General features: G+C 36.3%; 1 protein-coding gene across 10 annotated transcripts in view; it reads right to left on the bottom strand.

Moving 5' to 3' along the window:
• Positions 1–246: 246 nt before the first annotated feature.
• Positions 247–23,177, bottom strand: part of ENAH (ENAH actin regulator) — a 153,740-nt gene continuing 130,809 nt past the window's right edge. For 3 of the 10 annotated variants that reach the window (XM_082615468.1, XM_082615469.1, XM_082615472.1), the window contains 9 exons: positions 21,918–22,222; positions 20,828–20,973; positions 20,624–20,681; positions 19,308–19,356; positions 15,443–15,509; positions 12,713–12,775; positions 9,424–9,502; positions 6,027–6,084; positions 2,215–5,229 (listed from right to left, as the gene is read on the bottom strand). In XM_082615468.1, the coding sequence (XP_082471594.1) occupies positions 5,192–5,229; positions 6,027–6,084; positions 9,424–9,502; positions 12,713–12,775; positions 15,443–15,509; positions 19,308–19,356; positions 20,624–20,681; positions 20,828–20,973; positions 21,918–22,222 (863 nt within the window). In that variant the 3' untranslated portion in view covers positions 2,215–5,191. Of the gene's footprint in view, positions 5,230–6,026; positions 6,085–9,423; positions 9,503–12,712; positions 12,776–15,442; positions 15,510–19,307; positions 19,357–20,623; positions 20,682–20,827; positions 20,974–21,917; positions 22,223–23,177 lie in introns of all 10 variants that reach the window. The other 7 variants (XM_082615470.1, XM_082615471.1, XM_082615464.1 and 4 more) reach the window with 3 other exon arrangements.

Here is a 23,177-nt window from a genome sequence, read left to right as displayed (position 1 = left end):
AAACACTTAAAATTGAGGATTCAGCTTTATTTATTCTTCATGTTAAATTAATCAGCAAGTATTTGAAGCCTACTACATGCCTTAACTGATACTAACATTTCAGCTTAGAGAGTTTATGTGCAACAGATGAATCTATAATAACTGAAAAGTCCTTTTTTTCCTTTCTTGACCTTCAGATTTATTGATTTCATCAGATTTAACAAAAATAACCAATAAATGTGGCAGTAATTCTTTCAACATCCTAAGTCATTATGACAATCATTTATTTACCCTCTCACAGGGACTGTTACTTTAAAAAAAAGCTCTTTAGAGATAAATTTACATAGTTCATAACATTAGGAGCTTTCAGTTGTATCTCCTTACTGATTCAATTTGCTTCTCTGTGAATTCACCATTGGTATCAACAAGGGAGATATCCTAGACCTCCATTTAAGTTGATGCTGCATATCCCTAACCCTCCTAAATTTACTCTAGTAATATTTTTTCTTTTCTAATCAATTTTAGACTTTTTGAAAATTTGAAGGTTTCACTTTTAAAGTATTATGAACAGATATAAAAACCTACTGAGCCTCAAAAATTATCTAGAGACAACATAAAGGAAACAAACATAATCCACAGCCTATTTGGAAGTTTGGAACAGAGAAAATCTGCATTCTAGACCCTCAACAGTACTTGGCTCAACAGTCGTTTCTTGAGGGGTTACCAACTTTAGCTTCTTAGGCAAATGTGCTTATTTTGAGAGAAAACTACTCTTAAAAATAAATGTTCTCCACTGTGTCTTTTTGTAGCCAAAGATACCTGGGATAATTCTATTCACCCAGATCGACAAAGATTCCTTATGCATACTTCAGAAACACCTAAGTCTAAATATGAAATGGCTTTTCAGTGAAAAGTCTGAGGTATTAGCATCACTAATTTCATTATACTCTTGGGATCCCTTTCTCATCCCTTAGAGCTTTGAGGAGATGTACAGATACGAATTCATCTATTAAAAAAAAAAAACGGTACTACCAGGAACACGTGTAGTTTTAATGTGAATGCTGGAGTAAATGTCTTCAGGAAAGCAGATTATGCAATAGCTTCATAAAGGAATTAAGAGCTCCTAGAGAGTTCTTTCACACAGTATGCTTTATATGATGTCATTCTTATGCTTAATCGATAGAACTGAAAGGGTAATAGGGTTATATATAAAGTTAGGATGCCTACAGACAGGAATCAGAGATCCCGTAGCATACCTTTGTAAACTGTGCTTCAAAGGGTAACACTACTTAGAACTTAAAGGCCAATTCTTCACAAGGGCACTGGAAGTATATACAAATTTAGGAGACAAAGTTGTATCTAGGCAAATGTTAAAGGTTACCACCTGTTACTTCATTCATTTTTGAATGGGAAGTGACTCTTAGTTTGTAGACAAACATTCTGATTTATACATGAAGGGAAGCCAGAACCCCGAGACGGGACAGAGAGAAAAAAATCAGTTAATATGTTTATACCTGTGGACTGGGTAATGACTGCAAACGTCAGTGAGTGGCAGGAACATGGGGTCCACGAGAAGCGGAGAGCATGAGGGAGGGAAAAGTTGGGGTCCGGTAGGAGAAAGAAGACAGACTGTTGTATTTCTAATGAAGACATTAGAATTTTAAAGCGAACTCAAAATCAGTACTTCGTAAGAGTCAGATAAAACATACTGCTGCTTATATGTGGGTTTCAAGAACTACATATAAACAAACACTATATAAACAAACACTACTGTATAAACAAACACTATAGATAGAGATTTCACTATATTTAAAACTCAGTACTTGGTAAGGCCCTTACAATATCCTTTACACTGCAAACTATATAAAGGAAAATTTTAACTGCATAAATGAGTTTAATGTATCTATGCTGTAGAACAAAATGGAGTAAACTTAAACATTTATCACTCTCTTGACTGTAAGACACTGTACCAAGCTGGGCCGAGAGAAAATAAGAACACACAGGGAACACCCAACAGCTATTTCAAGCAAAAAGTAGATAGATACATGATCACATATTCCCTTTGTATACATTACTTAGTATTTATGACTTATGAAATCTTTGTAGTGTTGGTATGTAAACTTTAAGTAGTGAAGTCATGGACTTGAAAGAGTGTTTTTTACATTCAATACAACTTATTTTAGAACCAAAAGATTATGTCAGAAGATTATCTAAGTGTCATGAACAAGCAACACGTATATACTGCAATTTTATTTCAATCGCACAAACGAAGTTAGCATGTAGGAAATTTAAATGAAACAGTACGGTAAAAATAGCAGAGAACCAAAGACTCTAATAAGGAAGTACACCTAAAGCATGAGAATTCAACATTCATTAGTGTTTCATCTTCAGTTTCGATTGACACTTGATGCTTGCAAATTTTGAAACAAACTTTGAGATCATGATGACTATTCTGAAGAGATTTCAGCACCAGCACTAAGATTTGTACATTCAGTTGGTTTGCAGTTGACTTGTTAGCCATTTACATAGTGTATAGTACAGATTTGTCACAGGTCAGATCACAGTGTTGAAGGAAAGAAGTACCTTCCTGTAATTAGACAGGATCCCCTAAACTGCGTTCAGCTTAAGACATCCAGTGTACAAGAGCACGAAAACCATCATAATATTGTGGCTCCAAGGAACATAGTTTTGATAAGGAAAACAACCTAAGCTTCTGTTGCCCATTTTAATTACTGAAATCTCTAACAATGACAAAACTGTCACATAGGACAGCAAATGTATACAGTAATTCAATCAAACTTCTTGGAAAGAACACATTTAGCAATCTGGGATAATGCAGAACGACAGGAAATAAAACGTGATTCAACACTGGTTCTTTTTGTCATTTTACACAGACCTCATGTTAATATTAGACCAAGGCACAAAACGTTTAGTGCATAAACCGGTTTCTTTTTTAAGATCTAGCATTTTTACCGTAGTCTTTTATTTTACTTTGGACCACTTGTACCCAGTACTCTATCCTACTATAGACTGTTTAACTTAATCAACAAAATCAAAAGTGATTTCTGACCAGATTTATGGGGGACATACACATTGGTATCATCATAGTGTTTGCATAACCAAAAGTACAATAATAAAGATGAAAATGCCTCCTATTTCTTTTAGAAAGTAGTACTTCATAAGCTTGCTGCATCTTTAATGTCTTCACTATTGGATGACAATGAAGAGTTGATAGAAAAAAAGAACTGTATACTTGAATTATGATAGCTCATCCATCACAGATCTAAAAATGAAGTTTCTACAGAAACAGGAACTATTTTAACAAGGGAAAAAAATTCCCTCATTCAAACCTCTTTGAAGTGGTAATGGCTGCAAACTTGCAGCGCTTAGAAAACTATGCTGTCAACAAGTTCTGTCTTATGAACTTAGATTAAGAAAATCTAGAAAGCAGATGAAAGTGGATTATTTCTTCAAAATTTTAGTAAAACTACTGATAATCAAAGGTTTCAAAGCAAATATGGCACATAATAACTCAAGCATAAATCAAGATGGAGAGCCTGGAGAATTGGGATTTCCTAAAATTTCAAAAAATTCTATCATTGCAACATACAGGATTTCTCCTCTATTTTAATCTTAGAAGTTTCAAAGAAAAGGGAGTGGATAACATACACACACGTGAGTGCCCACACAAACACGCACGCACGCACACACATGGTGGTAAGTAGAGTATCTAGTTCCTTCTTCCCACCACCTAAGTCTCACTTTATTTATTAAAAGAAAATTATGCAGGACCCCCCCTCGTTGTTTTCCCTTTATCTAATGATTTCTGTGACCTTAATTGCTGCCATCATTGTTACTTTTCTAGTATTTCAACATAACAAGGTTCAAAAGCAGCTTTGTAGTCAGGAATGTGTACCTGAATACCTGTATAACTGCAGGGCGCCTAGGTAATAACAACTGCCAAATTCAGGGACGGAACTTTTGAGTTCCACACTAAGATGTAATTCATGTGAAGCTCAGAATCATGTTTCAGACCACTGAACTTACTCAAGTTAAAATACAAATAGCTGAAGACATGATGTAAAAGATCAAGTACTTGGTGCTGTTAACATATTTACCAATTAAAGTCACAAAATAGTCCTCATTATTATTCATGCAGGTAACTGAGAACAAAGATAGTGCAGAAGTTAACTTTAAATAAAAAATTATTCCTTCCCTTCCTCCCGCTCCCCTATACTCTACAAAATGTTTTCCCTGGGACTAGGCCTTGAAAAGGCCACTACATATTAGTTTGACATGCATTACTGTCTGCAATTTAAAAAGCTAATTTTGTGGTGGTTGTAATTACATTATAAAAATGTCCACGTGCATAAATCTAAAAAAGGTTGAAAACCTACAGTGAATCTACAATATACTGTTTTACATTTGACCACTGGTTTGTGTTATGTAGGAGTCACAGATTTGGTAAAGCATTGTAACAATTTAGGAAGGCATCTAAATCTTTAAATTCTGGACAAATTTTATGTTTGAATCTACAAAATTGCATGAAGGCTAAACTCGAGAAACTTCCTATCATTCTAAAATTCCTCACTCCGAACAAATCATTTTTAGGACACTTTCTTATAAATATCACCCTTTGAAAGCACATACAATTCCATTTGTTCCACATTTTATGATCTTAACCTACATAGGGCTGAGCTCAATTATTCATGGAATATCAAATATGATAGGAAGACAAACCTGAGAGAAACATTTACAATACAATAGCATAACTTGCTAAATTCCTCATCACCATTCTCTGAAAAAAAATTCTCAAGCCTTTCTCCTCTTTATTTTAGCAATGGATTGTGGAAAACGTGCGATTTTCTCTTGACATGAAAGTATTTCAATGCACGGGTGATCTTGCCTGACGGATTCAGTATTTTCTGCATAACTGATACAGGAACTCCTATATGACTCTCCTCCATCCCGTTGTAGCGGTCAGAGAAAAGCAGAAAACTGTGAGGGAAACAGCTTATCGCCAGAGTAGTAATGTCTGAAGGCTTTCAAAGTATGTTGGTTTTTCCCTCCTTCCGACTGTTTGTCTCCATTTTCTTCTTACAGCTCACAAGATGTAAGGGTTTTGTTGTTGTTAACACAGCTGTTCTTTGTAGGTTTTTTTTTTCTTTTCCTTTCTCCAGATTAAAGTCCTATCTCTCCTTAGTTTGATTCTCTATGCAGTATTTGACTTGCTCAGTTCCTGCCTGATTGCTGGGTAGGAAAAGGAAAAATATTAAAAGCAAACATAACGATACGGTAAAATAAATGGGTGATTCATTCTTAAGAAATCTTAACGACTGTATTCAAACTCACAGTAATAAAAGAAACACTGATCTTGCATCTTTCGTTGCAGAAATCTTTGTTTTCTTATTTTTATGAAGACCACACTAATTTCTATATATTTATATATTCTCTCCATTTTGTACACAAAATGAAAACACCGATTTTTGGGGCTTAAGAGGTCAGTGGGATGGGATGGATGAATAGAAGTAACCTAGAGAAAGACTTGTTCACCTAGTTTTCCATCTAATACTCCTCAACACCGGAAACTTAGGAATCTTGCTTACCCCTATTTTCAGAACTAATTTCCATTATATGACGGAGACAGAGCTCCTCCCTGACATCCTAAACCAAGTAAAGGGCAGGATAGTATGGAAAAGTAAGTGTTTTATGCCCTCAAGTAATAAACTGTGGACTTCTTTATTTGCATTTTCTTTAAAATGGCTATTCTTTCTTTCTTTCTTTTTTTTTTTTTTCGCGGTACGCGGGCCTCTCACTGTTGTGGCCTCTCCCGTTGCAGAGCACAGGCTCCGGACGCGCAGGCTCAGCGGCCATGGCTCACGGACCCAGCTGCTCTGCGGCATGTGGGATCTTCCCGGACCGGGGCACGAACCCGTGTCCCCTGCATTGGCAGGCGGACTCTCAACCACTGCGCCACCAGGGAAGCCCTAAAATGGCTATTCTTGATCATTACTCTATAAGGGTAGCAAATTTGTTTAGACACTCACCATCAATGAGCTCTTCTTTTAGCTTAGTTAATTCTTTTCTCATTTCATCTAAAATGTCCTAAAATGTTAAGAGAAAAACATCAGAAATACAGAAAAAAAAACTGTTAAAAAGATGCTTGCTCACATAAAATTTTAAGAATGTATGAAATATTACATATGCTTTTTGTTTCCAGAGTCACAATTTATGTCTTAGAAGATTAACCTTGGTAAATTTTGTTTTAAGAGTCTTTGCTTCCCAATCTTTGCTTATTCTAGCTTAGCAAAATGTGCAGCAGAATGTTTTCTAAAACTAAAATAATTACTTGGTCATCCAGTGAAAGGTATGATTCAGATAATTTCTAGAAAACGTAATGGTTCTGCTTTTAATCTAGTTCTTCTGGGAGCTGTCTAAGAGGTAATACATAAAGAAGTTTCAAGGAAGAAGACACGTGAACTGGACAATCAGCGCTTGGCAAATCTGTCATCTGGTCTGAAGTATGGGGACTCCTTAGGAATCACCAGAGCTGCTAAACTAAGTTTCAAGGAATCTAGGATTCCCCTGGAGGGCCCTCAGGGGCTGCCCTAATAGGTGGGGAAGGAAAAGGATTGGACTCCGCTGGATGTGCACAGACCAAGAAGGCAGGGACCAGCCACATATAGCTACTGAGCACCTGAAACGTGGCTAGTCTGAAGCGAGATGCATTGTAAATGTAAAACAGACACCAGATTTCAAAGATTTAGTATGAAGCAAGTAATGTACAATAACTCATTAGTAATTTTAAAATACTGATTATATATTGAAATATTATTTTGGCTATATTAGGTTAAATAAAATATATTAAAGTGAATACCACCTGTTTCTCTGTATTTAAGGCGGCTACTAAAAATTTAAAGTACTGTGTGGCCCTTGTTACATGTCTAGTTAATAGTGATGTTCTGGACCCTCCTTCCTCTATGAAAACCAATCCATCTTTACATATTTTACAAAATCTCTTTTTATAAAGTTCAATTTGAAATAATGGATACCTCCTAGTTAAAAACTGAAGACTGTGTAATATGAAAGCTAAAAGGGCTAATAAGGTGACACAATTTTTTTTTTTTTTTTTTTGGTGGTATGCGGGCCTCTCACCGCTGTGACCTCTCCCATTGCGGAGCACAGGCTCCGAATGCGCAGGCTCAGCGGCCATGGTTCACGGGCCCAGCTGCTCCGCGGCATGTGGGATCTTCCTGGACCGGGGCTCGAACCTGTGTCCCCTGCATCAGCAGGCGGACTCTCAAGCACTGCGCCACCAGGGAAGCCCAAGTTGACACAATTTTAATGGGTGAAAAATAGCTATCCTTTGGAAGGATTAATTTCAAGTTATTTGACTTTCTTTAATACTGCACACACCTCAGGTTAACATTAAATTGCTCTGCGTTTAAGGTTCATTTTTTAAAAAAGCTTTTCACGCTTAAAATAAGGTTGAAAACTATCAATTAGTTTAATTCCTTCATTTTCCAATGAGGAAAGTGAGGCACAGAAGTTATTATATGGACTAGCAGATATCCTTTTTCAAATTAACTTAAAATCAGTCCTAAAATCAAGTCTATCCTCTCTTCTAGTCCCCTACTTCAGATTGCCAAGAACTTACCATATTTTAAATGTGTGCAAGTGCTCCATTTTAAAATGCTTTTCAAGAAAAGAAAGCCATGTTTAACACACAGGAAACAAGGGCTTGATTATCAATGACCACATGCTTTTCAAATTACATAACTCAACTGAACTGTTCAAACAGCTTTGCAGTATAAAAATAAGGTTGATCTGAAATTGTTAGTATTTGTCTCTTTAATTCCTATTTAACTTTTACTTTGAACTCATTATTGCAACATTATTGGTCCCTTTTTAAGCCCCACTCAAACTTTGTTGGCATTTTAAAAAATGAGTGATAGAATGGGGAAAGCGGACTCTGAAGAAAGACTGGGTTCTTTTTTTCTTTTTTAAATAATTTAAGTGTGTTAGTCTCTGCTTTATAACAAAGTGAATCAGCTATACATATACATATGTTCCTATATCTCTTCCCTCTTGCATCTCCCTCCCTCCCACCCTCCCTATCCCACCCCTCTAAGTGGTCACAAACCATCAAGCTGATCTCCCTGTGCTATGCGGCTGCTTCCCGCTAGCTATCTATTTTACGTTTGGTAGTGTATGTCCATGCCACTCTCTTACTTTGTCACAGCTTACCCTTCCCCCTTCCCATATCCTCAAGTCCATTCTCTAGTAGGTCTGTGTCTTTAGACTGGGTTCTGATCCTGACTGTGGGACTGAGTAAATTTAACTTCTCTGAACCTCAGATGTGCACAACTTGAGTACAAACACTATGTTATCTGACTACTATGAAGATTAGGAGACGATGTCACGCTAATAACCTAGCAAATGCATAGCACTGAAGTCCGCCAGACAGTCAATAAATGCCTGCTACAGTGATCTGGTACAACTGTTATCTTCAGAGGCTACCGTGAAGTGCAGGGTAAGAAGACAAAGATTACATTTTTCACTACAGGCACATCTGTACTCAGGTCTGCAAAACTGATAGTTTTTTTTACTAAGATGTCCTGCCTTCCATTTCAAATCTTTTAAACACCACCATTAAAAAAAATTATTTACCTCTTCTAGAAATAAGATAGTTCAAGGTTCCAAAATCACCTATTACTCCTTCCATTTTTTTTTCTGTGTATACAGGTATTAAATATAATGCATATGTATCCAAAATATGAACAATATCTTTTTCTTATAAAATCGACATAACTGTTCATACTGTTCGGTTACCTGTCTGTTTCACCTAATGTGGGCAAGTGTTCACAATTCATTGTTCAATATTCTCAGTTATGGTTCCTTAATAGCTGCAGAGCCCTCCTCCATACTATATAGTTACATACTTCTATTTTCTTAGCATAAATTCTTCAAAGTGAAGTTGCCGGGTTCAAAGGTAAATCATTTATTTTTAAGGCTTTTGGTTTGTTTTCCCAAACTGCTTCCTAGAAAGCAGAAGTATGTGAGGTGAGAGTGCCCACTTTCCTCACATTCTTGCCAAATCCAGACTTGGTGGGTCCATTTTGGCTAATGATAAGTGAAAAGTGCAAGCCCATTTTTTTTTTAAGCAATTGTACACCATTCACTTACATTTAAAGTTTATAATATACCATTAAACCACTGCCCCTACCTTCCACCACTGCTGGCACTTTATGCAAACTTATGAACCAAAACATGAGGATTTGAAAAAAATAACAGAGTACTAAATGCCACTGTTTAACTTGAGTAAAAAAATATCTAACTCTACATTCTTTTCAAACACATTTGCAACCTGTCAAATATATGCGCATGGGATATTTTTTAAAAAGAACAAGAACAAATAAAGGGAAGCTGCCACTGGTCGCCCACCTGCTTCAGCCTGTCATAATCCAGTCCCTCCGTCTGGACTCCGTTGGCACTGGGCTGTGACGAGGGCGCAGATTTTGGTCTGTACAAATGACATTTTCAGGACAGGTAAATAACGCTTAGGATATTTAATGAGTTCATTAGTCATTGCAAACTTACCAACCCAACACCAGATTAAAGTACATTTCTTAAAACATGAGTTAAAAAGTTAATTGTCCTAATAGTTGCAGAACTGATAAGAACATATGAAAGTATTTCTCACTTTTCTCAGTATTATCAGTTATTTGTAAAGAAATCAGAAAAAGGTGATAAGATGACGAGACTTCTCCAGTAGAGGACAACACGCTTTGGGCATGAGGAGGGTAACTGGGTGACGTGTGGCATGGTGATCAGGACAGATGGGAGGCCAGCTGCAGCACCCCAGCCCAAGTAAAACCATCATGTTTTCTCCTTTTGAAACTGTACATTATCTACTAAATATCTGGCAAACCAATGAACAGGAAATTATAAAGACTTGAATATTTCACTCTATATAAATCAATTTACAAATTCTATGCAGGGGGAAAAATATTTAATGAGTATGATTTCTTTGTATGTGTTTTATTCCGTTGTAAGCATCAAAACAAATAAGGATATTGGAAAAATGATTATTAAATTAAAGGTATATTCATATCCAATTGGCTATGTGGCTATTTCCCAATGAAGTTTTTAAGAAGATGTCATCTGAATTGTCATCTAACTACTTCCATAAACTTATTTTATTTTTCTAAAAGGAAAAGGGAGCGGAATGCCACACAGAAACAGATGGTCAATTACTATTGCACTTTCAAAAGTTTAGCTTCTGTTAAAAATTTTACATGAAGAAATAAGTCTTAAGTATTAGGTATATTTTTATCAAGTCAGTCAGTCATGGCTCCCTCTCCAATTCTGGCAATGAGAGAAAATACTAAGTGGAAAATCTAGAATTTTAATTAGATGGTCCTTTATTTTCAGGTTTAGTATATATTAAGTGGCCACTCTTTAAGGGTCACAAATCAATGCAAATGAAAACATTAGTCAGGTCATATATTTCCAACTTTGCAGAGTACCAATGTTAGAAATTTGAACCAAGATTCAATAGGTATAATAACTTTTTCAAACTTATAATTGTTATAAGGCATATTTATACTTCAAACCCATAGGCACTGTCTGTGAAGATGAAATATTGAGTTAATCTGCTTTAACATCAATCATATGACAACTGAAAAGATTGTTGTGAAGGAAGACAACCAATTTTACTATATATCTGCTGCTATGTTTATATGAACAAGAAAAATAATAACTTTCAGAAAACCTCATTCAAGAGGCACTGAGCTAGGCCCTGGGTTGGATAAGAAGATTTATATGACATACTTCCTTCCCTCTTGAGACAATACACCTTTTTCACTTTGCTGAGACTACTTAATTCTATAGTCAACTAAGACGTATTGAGACCCACAGTGTGCAAGTCACAGTGCTCTGGAGAGTCTGGTCTATATAGTAAATATTCATAAAGGTTGACATACTGTGCATTTCATTCGCCCATAGTGTCCATTCCTGCTCTCCAGAAGTACATTATTATTTATTCTGCTTTTCTTTTACATTTCACATTTAACTGGTACAAACTAGCTAACTGTTTTCTCCTAAACTTATACTGGGCTGGCCAAAGAGTTCGTTCGAGTTTTTCCGTCAGGTTTTTTGTAAGATGTTACAGACTATCCCTGAAATGCATGTGAATAACTACGGTCTGCTACTTAACCAGGCAGTATGTTGTGAATATATACATATTTAATAAACAATGCAAAAAATTATTGTTATATGACAGAAAATTGTGGAAACATGCAATTTTTAAACACTTTAACTCATGCTAACATGCAATCCACCTCCACCTCCACCTCCACCACCTCCACCACCTCCTCCACCTCCACCTCCACCTCCACCACCACCGTGATAATTAACTAAAGGGGGGAACTTTTCATACTGAAGGAAAGACGTAATCACCACTTCTCAAAAAAGGCTTATCAACATTATCCCAGGGGGCACTACGTATGAAAGCAGCAAGGTAACTGAGAAGATTTACAACAGAAAATCTCGTTGTTAAATGCTACTTTTCTATGTGCTAGCAAATTTTCTAAATAAGTCTTTTGGTCAAAACAATTAAACCATCTCAAAAAAAGCAGGAGAAACTGTTTCACTATTGTGTTATGAACACTTTATGCAGATTTAACTGGCTGACAAAATGAACTTACCCAATATTGTAATCATCTACGGCATGAAAATAATTGTAGCTAACAACAATTTGGCCACACAGAGTCTGATTACAGAACTCCTTACTCACTGCCATAGACACCCCCTCCATATACTATTTAATTCATGCTCCTAGTAGACTTGATGTGTATTTTTAAAACTAGATGTATATAATAACACGGGTATGTCTCAGTTATTTCTAACATAAGGGTTTTTTTTACCATAACTGATAATAAAAAAGGGGGATTCTCAGAGGTTTTTATTACTTTATAATGAGAGTGTTACCTCTAGATACCTGCCTATAAAATAACTGTACTACAGCTGTTTAAGTCTCTATTCTGCCAAATTAATTCTAAATATGGCTTAAGCACTTGAGGATTTTAAGAAATTGTCAATTTTTTTAATTAAGAAAGAAATACATGGCTCATATACTAAGTTTTCTTAATTAAAAAATGGTATAATAAGACTCATCCTAGAAAAGAAATAATCTCAAGGATGTTAGGTTGTTAAAGATACTCAATATACTGCAAAGTATGTAGGAAATAGAGATTTTCCTCAAATAATAAATTATTCACAATTGTGGCTATAATACTGTCCTGTGTTCCAGTGACAAGCAGTACAGGATCTTCTATTCAACTTTTTAAAGCCTTGTCTTATAAAGAGAACGGCCTTTAAAATAAAATGCAAAAGCCACAAACACTCTAGATATATGAGGCCTTAGATTCCCACGCTAGTATTTCTGATATGTTTATAATTTATATTAGTATTTCTGATATGTTTATCATTTATATGTATCATAATCCAAATATAAACTGATGGCGGGGAAATGAATACTATTAATCTATTAATTTTTCTCATTCAAATCGCTCAGAATTTTTTTAAAAAATGTTCTAAATACAGCTAAATATGAAAGGCTCGATCTGCCTACATCTCTCCCTGTGGTGATGACCAATCCATGTAGAAAAAGCTCAGCCCTATAACATATTATTTCAAAGTCTCAAATCACAAAGTCACATCAGGATGATACCTGTGTAATGAATCATAGGACCTGTTGTCAAAAACAATCTGATTTTTCCTTGAAGAATCCCGTCTATGAAGGGGAAAAACCATTTAAAGGGGTATACAATAGAACTTAAAAAATTCTCATTATGTTACTGTTTTATAGGTTTTTAGTTATAGCAAACAGAAGAAGAACTAAAGGAGTCCATTAACTTTAAAATAATTTTTTCCAATTAAAAAAAATTATTTGGAGACTGAGTCTAGTTATGTGAGGACACTGTTTACTTGACAATTATAGAGAATTTTTAAAAATCATTATGCAATGGCTACTTTTACAGACTGCAGACATAGTAAAATCTACCTATACAAAGATTCACCAAGTATCAGAACACAACCAAAGACATTTCTATTAGAGTGAATATAAATAAAACTACAGGCTCAAATAAAAAACACAATAAAAATCACTACAGCTTGGAGTATACATAATTAACTCTTCTCAGGAGGCACATAAAGAACTCTTTTTCCATCTTGAATACAAGATCTGTAAGCTCTTAATAAAAGCCACAGGAAGAATACACAAACTTTCCAATGTTATGTTCCTGTCATGATCTAGAGCATTTTTAACTTCAACACTCTTGATTTTATTCTGTCTGACATCTTCACTTAATAAATACAGCATAATGCAATATCTCATGTATATTATAGGATATTAATCCATCTTATCACTAACATAATTTTGACATGGATATTCAGAAGAGAAATGGGTACTTTCAGTACTGTGCAAGAATAAAGTGTGCTCAAATAAAAACAAAAAATGGCCAATATACTTGCTTTCAGAAGGAACGGGGTAAATAATTTAGGAAGAAAAGCAATACAGTTATTAGTCTTTTAAACATATTTTTAAAATCTTTTATGGTTTAAAACTGCTTGCAGTGAAATTTTAAGACATACATATCAGTGGTTGGATCAAATCTATCAAAACGGATATGAGTGCTCAGGAAATAAGTGGAACGTCTATTTTGGGAAGAGAGAGGAAAACTATCTACCAGAGCTAGAACATCATTACAATACACTACTAGATATAAGAACCCATATTTGACAAAATATTTTTTAAATGGTGATGTTTAGAGCACTTACTTAAACTTCCTTTAGAAGTCTGAAAAATCTCTGAAATAAAATTCTTTCCTTCATTAAATGAACCCACCCACATCAAGGAACACATACATTCCACCTGGAGAAGCTTTTCCATGTCCCTTCTAAGATAGGACTTTTGCCATGAATTTAAGTTTAGCTTTAGCCAAGCTCACTACAGAATCCCTATCAATGAGGAAGGGATGAAAGTAGTGACAAAGGACAAATGGCACATCACAGTTCTGTTCTGATATGCACTTGATAAACCAGGCTTCGTAATGTGCTACTGAAGAAAATCTGTAACAACTACTGGAGATGCGTTAGAAGGCCACATCAATTAGGTACCTGAGAACATAAATGTGCAATTTTTCTACTCTACTGAAAAAACATGTTCACCAAAAGCAATTCTGCCATTTTCTCCTAAAATCAAATATATTCATCTTTCAGTCACTTAGAAACTGAAAGCTTCTATACATTCAAAAAAGGCCCAGTTTCTTTGCGGAGCTTAAATAACTATGTCATCACCAAATCTTCCCACCAACAGAAAGAACCACACAAAAAGCAAATCCAAACTTAGACTGAAGCTAACACACAACAGACTTGTGACAATATAAGATCTATTCTTGCATTTTTCTTTATTAGGTTTCTAAAATTAGACTCAAGTTTACTTTTTATGAGGCAAAAATAAGACAAATAGCTCAGAAAGAAAAGGCAAAAAACCTTTTTAGTCTCTAGATACATACCTTTCTCTGGAAAAAATATGAGTCCTTTAAACTGTCTCATAAACCAAGAAAAAGTTTCATCTATGTTTAAAGACCTATGATATAAAGTTAAGTTATGATAGTAAAGTATGCCTGGCTAAGAAATACTGAATTTGCTTGACCATGCACACAAAGCCACTTGTAGAAACACGAATTAACCAGTCTTGTTTCTGAGCATTATCTTTTCTAACTCGATTATAATCAGAAGTTTCAACTGCAAAATAAATCTTTCTACTTTATAAATTCAAAATTTTAGGTTTTATTTTACTCTCTCTTAAACATTGTAGCTTTTTCTCTCCAGCTGCCTTTCAGTTCAAAACATAAGTTTCTTTCAAAAGTTCAATGTTGTTTATTGACAGGGATAATGGTATTGAGGTTATATAGGAGAATGTCCTGTTTCTTAATAAAAATGCTAAAGTATTCAAGCTGAAGCAGCACATATTTGCAAACTGCCTTCCACCTATTCAGAGAGAATAAAGTGTGGATGTGTAGATATGAGTTCAAGCCAATGCTGGCAAAATGGTAATAACTGGTGAATCTAAGTGATGGATACACGGACGTTTGCTATACTATTCTTTCAACTTTTCTGCAGTTCTGAATTTTTTCAAAATCAAAAAATTGGGAGGAATAAAGCTATCTTAAAAGTTCAGACAACCTGGGTGACAATAATAAGCATAGGGTAGAATTTAGACAATTACTAATAAAAATACAGTGGGGCTTAGTTGTCCAACAGCAGTAGGATTATAGATGTTTTAGTTGCTCCTTTGTACAATTTCAGATCTACCATTCGAATTTTTTCTACAATAGAAATGCAGATTTCTTTTCAGGTACAATTCTAAAATAAAACTCAGGAAAAAAATTGATACCTGGAAATAACAGGTGACTTGCTGCCATTCATTGTACTTGCTCTTTCCCAGGGTTTTCTTGTCGGTTCTTTAAAAATAAAAGAACGTAAGTTATTAAATATCCGATACGCTCCCAGAGTTAGGATTCTAATTTGTACCGTTTCAGACCCCAAAATGAGACGAAATTAATAAGCAAGAATGACAAGTTTCCCTAGGAAGAACTTAGATTGTTAAATCTAAAATACAACGATTTTAAACACCAGATGGTAAGAAGTTTCTCTAATAAAGATAGGATAATAAGATTAAGAGTAGGATAATTTTGGGCCTCCCTGGTGGCGCAGTGGTTGAGAGTCCGCCTGCCGATGCAGGGGATACGGGTTCGTGCCCCGGTCTGGGAGGATCCCATATGCCGCGGAGCGGCTGGGCCCGTGAGCCATGGCCGCTGGGCCTGCGCATCCGGAGCCTGTGCTCCACAACGGGAGAGGCCACAACAGTGAGAGGCCCGCATACTGCAAAAAAAAAAAAAAAAAAAAAAAAAAAAGAGTAGGATAATTTTAATTAATTAGAATGGAATTGTGAAAATTATTTTAAATTAATAAGGATAGTTTGAATGGGACAGTATTAACTATACTCTTTTAAACTCTTTTTAGTGCCAATGGTGAAACGAATAAAAAGAATCTTTAATGTGTTCATGTACTTCAATAGTTAATCTAAACTCAAAACAGTCCTCTTGGGAAAAAATTCAAACTCAAAATATATTTCAGAATCATCCAACTGTATTGTACTTCCTTGATTGTCAAACAACCAATCCAATTCTTGGGACTTAGCAGACAACTCCAGTTAAATAAAGTTCCCTCTGAGCTTTTAGTTGATTGTGCTTTGAACTGTTTTTCTAACCTGGGCTGCCTCGCTGATGCCATCACTGGCCTCACTGGATGACTGCGTGAAATCTGGAGTGGAAGCTTGTCATGGAAGGATGAATCTGGGCTGCATGAGAATCAAGTCTACATACAAGTTGCACAGAGTTTTAGCTAAAAAAACTGGTCTGAGTTCCAATGTAGCCCCTCAACTGGCCTATGCACATTCTTACTGAGGTAGCTTGTCCTCTTTTCAAACTGCACATATGCAAAACTAAACTTAAACTCTCTACTCAAACTCTGAAACACTGCTTTTGTTCTGGATTTCTGTTGCATTCAGTCACCTAGGTGTGAAACAAAAGTCATCTTTCATCTTGCTTTACTCCCTGTCAATCAATCAATGGTTACTCCTTCATCTGTATTCTAACAGCTAACACACTCTCTCATTGACCACCACAGAGTGAGCCAGGGGACATCAGATAATCAGATGAGGAGGTCCACGACAGACAGAACCAGAAACACATCCAAGAGGCATCTGCCAGAGGAGGGGAAAAGAGGGAAATCCTGAAGGACAACTGGACAGGCAGAGAAGAGCCATTAGGACACTGTCACTAAAGAAGAGGCAGGCAAAGAGATGAAGAAATAATTCCAACATGATACGATGCAGCAATTGCTACCATTTAACAGTTGGCTGACGTCCTTTCTCAATCAGCCAAACCAGAACTATCCTTTAATCTTCAGAGAGCGCATCTGGTTTTGAGGAAGAGCAGTTCAGTTTGGCTCTGCAGATAGTGAGGCCGTGTTCTCTCTGAGGGGCTCCAGGTCGGTTTCAGGAGGAAGGACAGAGGCTAGGTTGCCTTCATCGGGTCTTTGGAAACACACCAAATCCTTACTGGCACCAGTTTCCCTATCTTGGTCCTCCCTGATTTCTACGTCACTCTGCTCACAACTGCAATTTTAATGTTCCTAGAACAGTTTCAGTTGATTGTCAACTCAATTCTTTGCAGGATGAAGCCTAAACTCCTGATCTTTTCATAAAAAGCTTTAAACATTTTACTTCTAACTTGCTTTTCCAAACTTTCTCCCCCAATACTCCCCAAAAAGAACCCTCTATCCTAGTCAGGCAAGTCTACCTGATATTTCCTAGTCTCTTCCAGCTCCAACTCCCCATCTTTGCCCATGACGTACCCACTTCCTGAAACAGCACCCCTTCCTCTACTTTCAGCTAAGGTAAATACTCTTTAAGGCAGGGTAAAATGTCATTTTTTTCCTACTAAGACGACCCAGGTGACTCCAAACTATACAATCTCCTCCCTCCTTGACACATTATTTAATATTCAACATGTGGTTGTAAAAGATGAACTTTTCACTTGTGTGTATCTCATCATCCCAGCTGAACCATGGATTTCTTGTGCTTAGGGTGACTTTATCTTTCGCTTCTTTTTGGCCTGTCAAATGTCTTGACATGTGGCAATTAGGGGAAAAAAATTTTTTTTGACTGAAACAAGTGAAAAAGAAGCCTCTAGACCTTCTGAATGAATCCTTAATTTTATAAACACGGCACACATGTGCAAACATACACACAAAAACACATGCAAAATCCATGCTTCAGTTTTCATATTTTAAATAAGGGGATATATATTAGATAAGGAGTTCTTAACTGGAGTCCATAGATAACCCTCAGGGAATTCACCAATATTTTGCAATGTGACCAATTTTGTATAAAAATATGATTTTTCCCTCCCTGGGAGAGGGTTCATAGCTCTTTTCAAATTCTAAACGTTTCTGTGACCCCAAATTATAGTTGAATTCTAAAACATCTATGGTTTTAATAACAGCATGTATTTTGATTTTGGCTTATAGAAGATAAAGGTAAAATAAGTCACAAACCAGAGAATTTTTAATGAAGATAACATAAACTGATTTGAGTCCTATTCAGAGGAAAACTTATTCACAGTCACAATATTAATTATAATACAGCAATCAGACTGCTGAACAGTCACTATTCAATAATGAGAAGGAATGGTTATAGACAATTCCCTATAATGGATTCTTATGGCTCATTCTAGATATTAATTCATCAAACTCATCAAATTTACTTATGTCACTTCCTTCCAAATTAGGTAAGGAGATGAATCGACAGTCTAGTGCTTAGCCTTTAGTCAAATATGAAGAAATGACATGTACGTTGTAACAATCTCATATTCTAAATATGGATATAGTCATCATTAAGTACCTCCAGTGAAATGTATTTTGTTAATATTCTAAGTAATATATTCTATGCCCAAGACTTCTCAATGTCAGAAATTTTACTGAATTCAAGAACATTTCCCAAAAGTTTTAAGGAGATTTTTATAGTATTTTTTTAATTGAAGTATATAGTTGATTTATAATATTGTGTTAGTTTCAGGTGTACAGCAAAGTGACTCGGCTATACACACACAGATATATTCCTTTCCATTATAGATTATTACAGTATAGTTCCCTGTGCTATACAGTAAATCCTTGTTGTTTCAAATTTTTTCAACCTTACAAATTAGAAGCTTTATTTCCTTATCAATATTATGCAAATGAATGGCTAAAATGATGATTCAATGGGAGAATGTTTTGAGATAGACTTCAATGCTAGCTACATGCTCACATAATCCTTACCTTTAAGAATCAATGACTAAAAATATTTCCCTTTCATATGGATAACATATTTTTCCTTGTATAAGTGAATAACTTCAAGTCATTAACAATAATATACACAGAATATGCAAAAATCATGATTTTTCAGAGAAAGAGTCATCAGAAAAAAACTTTGGATTTTAATAGATCTCCCAATATCAGAAAGAAATTAACAGCTGCTTCTGGGGTCACAAAAGGTAGAGGAAAAAGTCAGTGCTCTCAAGTGTGAACAAAGAACTTGAACGTTTTAGTAACTAAGCAGTCACTTTATCCAAACATAGGGAAATGGGGAATTTTTAGTTGAGGAATGTTGAGACTTACAGACAGTTCATAAAGATTAAAATATATCTCGAACTTACCAGGTGTACTTGTTGAAGAGGCCTTAGAACTTACAGGCTCTGAATCTTCCTAAATGTACAGAAATACATATTAATAATACCACATCTTCTAGAAACCTGTTGTAGACATTTGGTGTTTCATACGTTCTGCCATTTCCCACTTATCCCTTCATCAATCTTTTCTCCCTTCTACACTAGTTTAGACCTTTTTCTTATCCTAGCACCTCCACCCCGCTGCCACCCCCTGCCGCTCCCCATGGCTCCTTTCCTCAGGCGTCCTCATTGAGAGCTGTGCTCGCCAATGTGATCAAGCCAGATATGAGAGAGAGATTTGAATGGCATCAAAGAAGGCCAAATGCAGCAGGGAAAACAATTATACTGTTAAACACTAATATATAAAACAAATAAAGCAGAGTCTGCCCTCCTGAACTAGAGAGGGGGGCACAGCTAATAACCACAGGGCTCCTAGGGGAAACATTTGAAAACCGTGATTTAGTCTAATTCCTTCATTTTAAATGCAAGGAAACTGGACTTCCCGGGTGATGTAATGGTTAAGAATCCGCCTGCTAATGCAGGGGACAGAGATTCCAGCCCTGGCTGGGGAAGATCCCACATGCCGTGGAGCACTAAGCCCGTGCGCCACAACTACTGAGCCTGTGTTCTAGAGCCTGCGAGCCGCAACTACTGAAGCCCACGCGCTACCGTGCTCCGCAACAAGGGAAGCCACCACAATGAGAAGCCCGCACACCACAATGAAGAGTAGCCCCCGCTCACCTCAACTAACTAGAGAAAGCCCACGCGCTGCAACAAAGACCCAACGCAGCCCAAGATAAATAATAAAATAAATAAATAAATTTATAAATGCAAGGAAGCTGAGACTTTAAGAGATTTAAAAAACCTAGTAAAAGGTCATTCACTCCTTCAATGGTAGGCTTGGGTACAGAATTAAACTCTAAAGGTGAGAATTTCAGTGCTTTTCCCCCAACTCCACACATTCAACCCATTTTACTAAGTAAGAATGCCATTAAAAATTTATAAATAATACCATTTTTAGTATCTGAAGAGTTAAAAAGAAACAACTGTTAGTTGAAATTAATTAAGTTCAAACTAATCTTTGACACAATTTCCTGAATGATCTATACTTGAATTTCACATTTTCAGGTGTAGTAGACTATTTTTATTTTTACTTATTTATTTTTTGCCTGCACCACGCGGCATGTGGGATCTTAGTTCCCCAACCAGGGATCGAACCCGCGGCCCGGCAGTAGACGCGCAAAGTCTTAACCACTAGACCGCCAGAGAAGTCTCCATGTAGTAGGCTATTTTTATTAACTTACATTTTTGTCCTCTTTTTGTTCTGTTTCTATTGTTGATCCCTTTTCAGCAATTCTTCTCCTAGAAAGAAGGTAAATCAATTTTTAAAAAAAACTTAGTGTAAAACTATGCCAAAAGGGAAGAACTGCATCTAGCTAAATTATACTTAGAATAAAAGTAACAAAATCCTCTCTATTCTGGACACATCCATATAATTTCTCACTCACCTCCTGGCCAGCAGGGCACTCATTTCTTCCATTAAACCACTGCCCCCTAATGGAAGGGGTCCATTTCCACGACCCGTATCTGTTTTAGATGAGGCCGAATTCACACCAATGGTATTCCCTCCACTTGGGAAAGAGGCATCCTCCATCTTAATGAGAATATACATACATAATAAACTCCTATGTGGGACAATCCTATGTTTATTAATATATTACATCCAAAACAGAAGGATATATCAGCATTCATTTCAATAAAAACACCTAGATATGATTTTTTAAACTTTAAGGAACAATGGAGTAATTTTATGTATCAGTGAAGTTTTATCAAAGCTAACATCACCAATAATGGGATAAAATGCTATCACATGTCCCCTTGTGTAATACATTGAAAAGGATATATTACGTTGGTAGTAAAAAATGTAAAACCTGACCCCAAAAATGCATAACTTGAATCAAATCTTAGGAAAATATCAGATAAACCAAACTGAAGGACGATCTACAAAATAATTATATTGTTGTCCTCAAAATTGTCAATATCATGAAAGAGGAGATTGAGGAAATGTTACAGATTAAAAGTAAAGAGACATTACAACAAAATATAACAGGTGATCTTGGAGTAGAAAAAGAAGTGCCATAAAAGACATTATTGGACAATAGATGAAACTTGCATAGATTTGTAGATTATAGTATTGTATCAATTGAATTTCCTGATTTTGATAATCATGCTGTGGTCATGTAGGTGAATGTCCTTGTCCTTACAAAATACAGAGGTAAGTATTTAGGGAAATGGGGCAAGGTGTCTCTGATTTATTCTCAATTCAGACAAAAAGAGAGTGTGTGTGTCTGTTTATGCAGAAGGAAACATACACAAAGAATAATAAAGCAAATGTGGTAAAATGTTAAGTGGTGAATGTTACAGAAACTCTGATTCTTGCAACTTTAATTAAGTTTAAGTTATTTCACATGTTTTTTAGTCAATGAAGTTAATAACATAGGGTTCGTAAAATCAGAATACAATAAATTCAATGTTTTAGATACTGAGACAGAATAAGACATAACATAAAAAATACAATTAATGAGGAGATGCATTTACCCGTGACACTTTTCGAAGTTTTGCTCCAGCAATTGCAGCTGCAAGTCCAGTTAAAGGGCGATTGTCTTCAGACATGGATCCCGAAAAGAATCCAGATGCAGGGAGGGGAGGAGCAGGAGGTGGGGGGGGAGGAGGGGGTACTTGATTAGGAAGAGGCGGCGGAGGAGGCGGAGGCGGGGGCCCTGAGGACGGAAGTGGAGGGGGTGGAGGGGGTCCTGGGGGAGGAGGAAGTCCAGCTGATGCCTGGGCAGGACCTGGCGGGAGTGGAGGAGGGGGTGGAGGTGCAGGTGGTCCCAAGACAATGCCTGAGAGAAAGAAATGTTAAGACCGTCAACAACAGAGCTAAGTGACACTATCTCAGGAGGAAAAGCATGTAGAATGACATGCTCAATGAACTTGAACATTTAGTACAAATTAATGAGTTCAATTTATCATAACATTGAAAGTCCAAATCAGTATTAAAAAAATACTAACAATTACAGCCAAAGTGTATAACTACTCCCTTTACTGTTAGAGCTTCATTAATAGAACTTTGCAACAGATCGTCTAAATTATTTTTTTTTTCCTTTGCTCACGGGCATTTGGTAAATAAACAAAATAAATGCTTATAAAATGTGGGACAGAGGCCGCATCGCTGAAAAGACAAATGAACGTACAGGATGGCAGTTAGTACTGTTCAAAACGACGGACCAAAACCATCTGGGTAAACCGTAAGGGCTGAGACAATAAAGTCTACAACAGCGAAAGCATATAGTTACTTGCTTTCCAAAGTGGCTGAACTGAGAACATGAAAGAAGGGTGGGTCCCAGGCTTCAATATCTCAAAAACATTCCACATTTAAAAGCAATGTATAAAGAGAATGGAGAATCACTGAAGTAAAGGAATCTACTAGAACAAAGTAAAACCTCAAAACAACTATCAGAAATAATTAGGAGACATAGAATTGGAAGTACAGAAGACAGAGGTTTAAGAGAGAAATGTCCAGATCTTGTAAAATCACAAAGGAGTGGACAAGAACAGGAACCAGGAGACTGACCCTGTAGGTCCTCCCCCTTCCTTAAGGCTTAAAGGGGTATTTTAGGACAAATAAAATGGTATTTGCAAACTGGGTGGTAAGTTTTTTGAAACTGCTAACTTTGAACAGTTACACAAGCTGGAGTCATAAATTGCTGGAAGAATATAGTGATGAGCTGCATGAGGGGTCATCAGAGCTCTGAGGATACAGGAAGTGGGCCTTTGGACTCTGTCAGGCTAACTGTG

Source organism: Mesoplodon mirus (genome assembly GCF_964341445.2).
Source record: "Mesoplodon mirus genome assembly, chromosome: 3".
In the NCBI taxonomy this organism is placed as follows: Eukaryota; Metazoa; Chordata; class Mammalia; order Artiodactyla; family Ziphiidae; genus Mesoplodon; species Mesoplodon mirus.
The sequence above is the reverse complement of the archived record's forward strand: the minus strand, read 5'-3'. Positions and strand labels throughout refer to the sequence as shown.